Source organism: Musca autumnalis, unplaced genomic scaffold (assembly GCF_047663935.1).
Source record: "Musca autumnalis isolate F117 unplaced genomic scaffold, ASM4766393v1 scaffold_3, whole genome shotgun sequence".
NCBI lineage: Eukaryota > Metazoa > Arthropoda > Insecta > Diptera > Muscidae > Musca > Musca autumnalis.
In genome coordinates, this window is record NW_027411866.1 from 26,496,275 (window position 1) to 26,503,773 (window position 7,499).

Below are 7,499 nucleotides of genomic sequence, written 5' to 3' on the forward strand. Positions count from 1 at the left end.
GTTCGAAATTTGCTCGGCCTTCTTTATTCTTTTATTTTTATTATGTCAAAAATGAAGCAGGAAAGCAAGGCAATTAAGGCCTGCGTACATAAGCTGCTTTGCCTGATTGCCTTGCTTTGCTGCTTCAATAAAAAAATAAAAGAACAAAGAACGCCGACCCAATTTCCAACTGATGGCAACCCAGTTCGAAATTTCGTCTTTATTGTATTATTTTTATTACGTCAGAAATGAAGCAGGTAAGCAAGGCAATCAGGCAAAGCAGCTTATGTACGCAGGCCTTTAGGCAAAGCTGCTTATGTACCCAGGCCTTAACGGCCTTAAGCACTCCACTCCAATGTATCCAATGTATATTATTTCATCATGTTCCTCACCATTAATCCATCATTTGCCAATTTTTCACCTTATTTAAAAATTAAAATTTTGCGAAAATAGAACGCTTTTTGCTTTTGTTACGTAAAACAGATGATTCGTGTAATTGCAAATTCCTCCTGCCTTGCGTTACGTTACACTAATTACCACTTGTACGCTTTGACAGTTCATAGTTTTGAGTCAAAACTTTTGACTTTTTTTGTTGACGTAGCTGACGTGTTGCCCAGTTCATTGAAAATTTGTGCTATTAATTAATAAATGTTTTCCTTCTAAAAGGGAATTTGCAAATTTCATAATACAAACGCAACATCACAACAATATTACGAAATACATTCTCTTCCCCACGAAACGAAGAGGAGGCAAAGAACTGCTAAAAGGCAGTCTGGAAGAGAACTTGACATAAGTGGTGGAAGCAAAACATTTGAAACGACTATAGGCAGAGGAGCAAAAAAAAAAAAAACAGGACATAAACAATGGCATTGCTAACGATGATAGCTCGAGTTATAGATGGTCTTCCATTAGTGGGTTCCATGCAAGATGATGAACAGGTAATGAAGTGATGAAATGCGAATATTGCTCCTGTTTATAATCCCTTTTTTACTTTTAGACCGGGCGCAGCATTATGGAGTATCAAAACCAAGCTAAAATGTTATTCCGCAAATTGGGCTCCCACTCACCTAGCAGATGTAGCATAGAAACCGGTCCATATTTATTCCAGTGAGTATGATCCTTGTCCATTGTTACGCTTTTAATGCTTTACTTTTTTCTGCTTTTAGTTATTTAATAGAAAATGATGTTTGCTATTTGGTAATGGTGGATAAAATGTACTCGAAACGTTTGGCGTTTAATTATCTAGAAGATTTGGCCCAAGAATTTCATGCAAATTATGGCCGTAAAGTGAATTCCGTGACAAGACCTTATGCTTTTATAGAATTTGATGTTTACATACAAAAAGCGAAGAAACAATTGACCGATCGTAGACGTAATATAAATACAATTAATACACAATTGCAGGATGTCCAGAGGATAATGGTGAGTAAGAGACAAAGGAAAATTAGTCACTGTCATTCAACATTTAATGTCTTTTATATGGTTATTAATGCGTTTCAATGTACGAACAAAGTCCACAAATGGCTCAGTAACGAAAAAAAACGGTAGAACCTCGAATTTATAAACGAAGATTTCTATTAAAAAAGTTTCGGAGCAAGTTGAGTTTAAGCATTAAGCTCGGAAAAAATTATATTTTTTTTTTATATAGCCGGCCTTCGGCCGGGGTTTTAAGACTTTTTGCTATGGACAGGAACCAATCTAGGGAACGGGAGCAACATATTCTTTTAAATTAAAATTTTTCTCTAAGTAGCCGACATTTAACAAGGGAATTTTCGGAACTTCGGAGGCCCATATCTCGAGAAGTATGGACTTACGCAAAAAATGTTATATATATTTGTGATCAGGGTAACGAGACCTACCTGTGGAAAAAATTTGGTATCGATCCGAGCTTAATGCTTAAACTCATCTTAAGCCAAAGTTTCGATACCTCTTTTTATAAAACTGAGAAAATTGCTATCGGAAACTTTTCTATAGAGATATTTTGTTATCGACAACTTTCTATAGTAGAAAGTTGTAATCGACAACTTTTCTATAGAGGAAAATTTTAATCGACAACTTTTCTATAGAGAAAAATTTGGTCTGTCCCAGTACTGCAAGAATCTACTAACTTTTACTATTTTTTCGATAACATAAAGTAAAAATGTTATAGTAGTAAAAAATAGTAGCTTCTTGCAGGTTCCAGAGCAGTAATCGTCAAAATTTCTATAGAGAAAAGTAGTAATCAACAACTTTTCTATAGAGAAAAATTGTAATCGACAACTTTTTTATAGAGACATTTTAATAGACAACTTTTTTTTATAGAAAAATCGATTAATCGACAACTCTTTTCACGAGAAAAGTTATAATCGACAACTATTTTCATGGGAAAAGTTATCGACCACTATTTTCCTACGGAAAGTTCTTATCGACATATTTCTCCATAGGAAAAGTTGTTATCGACATCTATTTCCATGGAAAAAGTTTTTATCGTTTTTATCAATGGGAAAAGTTGTTATCTACAACTATTCCATTGGAAATGATGTTATCGACAACTATCTCGATGCGAAAAGTTTTTGTCGACAACTATTTCCATGGGAAAATTTGTTATCGACAACTATTTCCATGGGAAAAATTGTTATCGACAACTATTTCCATGGGAAAAGTTGTTATCGACAACTATTTCCATGGGAAAACTTGTTATCGACAACTATTTCCATGGGAAAGTTGTTATCGACTACTATTTCCATGGGAAAAGTTGTTATCGACAACTATTTCCATGGGAAAAGTTGTTATCGACAATTATTTCCATGGGAAAAGTTGTAATCGACAACCTTTTGCATGGAAAAGTTGTTATCGACAACTATTTTCATAGAAAAAGTTGTTATCGACAACTATTTCCAGTTGTTATCGACAACTATCCATGGTAAGGTTGTTATCGACAACTATTTCCATGGGAAAAGTTGTTATCGACAACTATTTCCATGGGAAAAAAATGTTATCGGCAAATATTTCCATGTTAAAAGTTGTTACCGACAACTATTTTCATAGGAAAGTTGTTATCGACAACTATTTCCATGGAAAAAGTTGTTATCGACAACTATTTCCATGGGAAAAGTTTTGGTCGACAACTATTTCCATGGAAAAAGTTGTTATCGACAACTATTTCCATGGGAAAAATTGTTATCGACAACTATTTCCATGGGAAAAGTTGTTATCGGCAACTATTTCCATGGGAAAAGTTGTTGTCGACAACAAACTTGTTAATCGACAACTATTTCCATATGAAACGCTGTTATCGACAAATACATTGTTATCCATGGGAAAAGTTGTTATCGACAACTATTTCCTTGGGAAAAGTTGTTATCGACAACTATTTCAATGGGAAAAGTTGTTATCGAAAACTATTTCCATGGGAAAAGTTGTTATCGACAACTATTTCCATGGGAAAAGTTGTTATCGACAACTATTTCCATGGGAAAAGTTTTGTTCGACAACTATTTCCATGGAAAAAGTTGTTATCGACAACTATTTCCATGGGAAAAGTTTTGATCGACAACACTTTTTATCGCAAAAATTCTTATTATGTAAAAATCGTCGCGCTTATGTCTCATTAGTGTTTGATTTTTTAATTTCAATTTTATTTCTTTTAGGTTCAAAACATCGATGATGTCCTGCAACGTGGTACAGTTTTATCAGGTATAGTTACTCTTTTTTCCATTTTAATTAGAAATATTAATTTGTTTCTCTGTTTTTCAGAACTCGATACAAAAACCCAAAATCTTTCCATGATGTCCCAGAAATATAAAAAAGATGCCACCTATTTAAATCGTAAATCAATGTATGTTAAAGCAGCTGCTGCCGGCATTGTTGTTATAGTATTTATTTTATACTTTTGGGTTTTGTAATAGTAAAAACAACAAAACTGGACATCATGAGGCATCCAAGGCAATAGATATCAACTATTTAAAAAAAATATATATACATATATAACACCAATAATATATGTTATATGTATATTTAGTGTAAAAACTACAACCACAATTGCAACTGGAATGTAACGAAACCCCCGCACTTTATAATTTATTTGTAACCAGAAAAAAAAACACTAGCAAGGATTTTTGGAAATAATTTATAACAATTTATGAATTATGTTTTTTGTTTCATAAATTATTATAGATTAGTTTTTAAGGCCCAAGTGTAGATTTCCTTGAACGTGAAAACACTTATCACATTTTCCACTCTATCCTCTTATTATATATGTATATGTTTTTTGTATTGTTTGTTTCTTTTTTTATATATAAAAACATCTTGTATCTTTCTTTATGTGTGTTGGTAAAACGAAAATGATTCTTTTTTTTTATAAATGAGAAAAAAATAAGACATAATTTAAATTTAAAAATAGGTGAAATAATAAAGAAGGAGAAATAAGAGAAAAAATATAACAAATTTAAAATAATTTGTATCGATTTTGGGAAAATTATGGTCAATTTTGTTCAGAATTTTTGTATTATGGATTTTTAACCAAACTTTTAATGCAAAGCATGGCAACCCTACTGAAATGTAAACATACAACAGCTATTTAACATTCTGTTCCTTTACTTTTGAAAATGTTAAAACCGGCAAAAGTAGTAAAAGTTGTAAACTGCTCACATATGAATTGTATGGTGTCTGAAGTAAAGGAACGCTTTTCGAGTAAAAAGTGGCAAAACTTGAAGATTCTTCCACGTAAAAGAACAGAGCTATTACTTCAAACATGTAAAGGATAATTAAGGCTTCGAGATTTATTGGATTTGAATAGAAAACACAAGCTTCTGATAACATTTTGGATTTGCGCTATGAAGCAAAGCAACATTGAGAATGTAGTCCTATGTTTTTCAAAGAGTCTTTACCCTCTAACAACCATGTTGCACCCAAATTTGTTGAGTGTTTTGAAACTTAAAAAATTCCATATAATGGAGGCTATATAATGGACATTGATCTGGTAGTCGAGACACAAGTCAAAACTTGTTGCATATGTTCTTATATCAACTTTATTGTCTTTGTATAAAACTAAGCAAAATTTAGGAACCTTCCCCCTCTTCATCTTCTGTCGAAGAAGATAATGCCTCCATTAATTGTTCATCGGTAAAAAGGAAGTTGTTACTTTGTTGCTTTTCATATTCTTCACGTTTACGCCGACGTTCCTTGCGTCTGTTTTCTGCTTGCAGTTTTGCCAAAGTTTCGGCATCCTTAGCAAGATCCCCCTCTTCCTCGTCATCATCCTCTGAACCAGCTTGTTGTTGGCGTTTTTGTTTCTCTAAGGCAGCTTTGCGATATTGTTCCAGCTGATCTTGATGTTGTTTTGTCTCCGTTTCAACATCTTCATCTAAAAACAAAGAAGGCAACTTTAAATAAGCAAAGATTTAAGGAGTGATGATGGTAAGTCTTGCCTGAATCAATGATTTCAAAGCCACAAGGATCATCTTCATAGCTGACATATATAAAAGGATATTCCACCAAGGTTTTGTTTTTCAAGTTGCTTCTAAGGGTTTTATTTACATCCAATAGATAATAACGATTTTTGCAACCCTTGATGCCTTCAGATTTTAACATAACCTAAAAAATGAATTTTTAATATAACCTAAAAAATATTTAGACTATACACAAAAAACTCACCTTTAAACCCTGGACCCCCTTACTTTGATAGAATTCCAATTTCTTTTTCTCCACCACCGGTTCGACACAGTCTTTATCCACATATTTCTTGAGTAAATCTCTCAAATACTCATCCTCCAAACACTTTTCATCCACATAACACAAATTCCCTGCATTAACAAACACCCATTTAATACGCCACCATATTTTCTTGGTTTTCCAATCGTAATATGTGGTATTCTCTTTGTGACGTGCAAAATTTTGTATTAAAATCTTTAGAGTACATTTCCGCTCCTTTGCCGCTTGCCGTAGACGATAGAGATGCACGGGGAGTTCTGTATTGAAACGGGTATAACGTTTAACACGATCTACCTTGCGATCTTCTACATATCGTGTACATTCTTCGAGAAAATAATAATCACTCATAAAGTCCATTTTGGTCATTTCTTTGAGGGGTATAAATTTGGTACGATCACGTATACCATCACATTCCAGTTCTTTCTTGTGTATGCGTACACAATTCAGACAGCAGGTTTTCACTTCACATTTTGGACAGGTATAGCGAGCTTCGTGGGCGGCACATACTTCACATTTACCCAAACGGGTGGGAAAATTTGAACTGGATCTGAGAGAGGTAAATAAGAAGTTATGATGATTAATTTGAGAGGAAATCGGGTTTAGTAGAAATGTTGTTGTTATGACCGTGACTTGGAACCCGTGAAATATGGAATGAATCGTGTTCTAGGGCACCACTCAGATTGTATAGAAGGCCTCCAAAGGAAGCTTCTATTGTATAGGTCTCCATAGGAGGCTTCTATTATATGAAAGGCCTCCAAAGGAGGCTTCTATTGTATAGAAGGCCTCCAAAGGAAGCTTCTATTATATAAAACGCCTCCAAAGGAGGCTTCTATTGTATAGAAGGCCCTCCAAAGGAGGCTTCTATTGTATAGAAGGCCTCCAAAGGAGGCTTCTATTGTATAAAAGGCCTCCAAAGGAGGCTTCTATTGTATAGAAGGCATCCAAAGGAGGCTTCAATTGTATAGAAGGCCTCCAAAGGAGGCTTCTATTGTATAGAAGGCCTCCAAAGGAGGTTTCTATTGTATAAAAGGCCCTCCAAAGGAGGCTTCTATTGTATAAAAGGCCCTCCAAAGGAGGCTTCTATTGTATAGAAGGCCTCCATAGGAGGCTTCTATTGTATAGAAGGCCTCCAAAGGAGGCTTCTATTGCATAGAAGGCCTCCAAAGGAGGTTTCTATTGCATAAGGGCCTCCAAAGGAGGCTTCTATTGCATAGAAGGCTTCCATAGGAAGCCCCTATTGCATAGAAGGGTTCCAAAGGAGGCTTCTGTTGCATAGAAGGCCTCCAAAGGAGGCTTCTATTGCATAGAAGACCTCCAAAGGAGGCTTCTATTGCATAGAAACCTCCAAAGGAGGCTTCTATAGCATAGAAGGCCTCCAAAGGATGCTTCTATAGCAAAGAAGACCTCCAAAGGAGGCTTCTATCTCTTAGAAGGCCTCCAAAGGGCGCTTATATAGCATAGAAAGTCTCCAAAGGAACGAATATTATTATTTCGTAGCAACCCGAGGTATGCTCCTAAACACAACTTATACCACTTGAATATTTGGGCGTATTTTCTTGAACAACTAGAATTAAACCGAAATATTTAAAATAAACTTTGGTAATGCATCAATCATACCTTCCTTCGGTTATGTGCTCCTCATCATCATCATCTTCATCTGTATCACTTATTGATTCCTCATTTATTCTCAAATCGATTTTACTCGCAGCATCTTGATGTGGTTTCTTTTTAACAACAATTATCTCCTCTTCCGAGTCATCCGAAGTAGTACTGCACGAACGTTTCATAGTTGAAACAAAGTGATTTTTGTAATTGATTCTTATCAGTTG

The 7,499-nt window shown here is 34.7% G+C and overlaps 2 protein-coding genes across 2 annotated transcripts; one reads left to right on the forward strand and one right to left on the reverse strand.

The window, feature by feature from the left end:
- The first annotated feature begins 305 nt into the window (after nt 1–305).
- On the forward strand, nt 306–4,411 carry Sec22 (vesicle-trafficking protein SEC22). Its single transcript, XM_073972617.1, has 5 exons — nt 306–917; nt 977–1,086; nt 1,146–1,401; nt 3,609–3,654; nt 3,715–4,411. Exons 1-5 carry the CDS (start codon nt 843–845, stop codon nt 3,861–3,863), a joined length of 636 nt encoding a protein of 211 aa, XP_073828718.1. The 5' UTR covers nt 306–842; the 3' UTR covers nt 3,864–4,411.
- Nucleotides 4,412–4,970: 559 nt separating this feature from the next.
- Nucleotides 4,971–7,465, reverse strand: LOC141396896 (box C/D snoRNA protein 1). The gene is made up of 4 exons (XM_073972616.1): nt 7,288–7,465; nt 5,614–6,217; nt 5,388–5,553; nt 4,971–5,323 (listed from the first exon to the last, which is right to left on the reverse strand). Exons 1-4 carry the CDS (start codon nt 7,455–7,457, stop codon nt 5,019–5,021), a joined length of 1,245 nt encoding a protein of 414 aa, XP_073828717.1. The 5' UTR covers nt 7,458–7,465; the 3' UTR covers nt 4,971–5,018.
- Between the last annotated feature and the right edge of the window lie 34 nt (nt 7,466–7,499).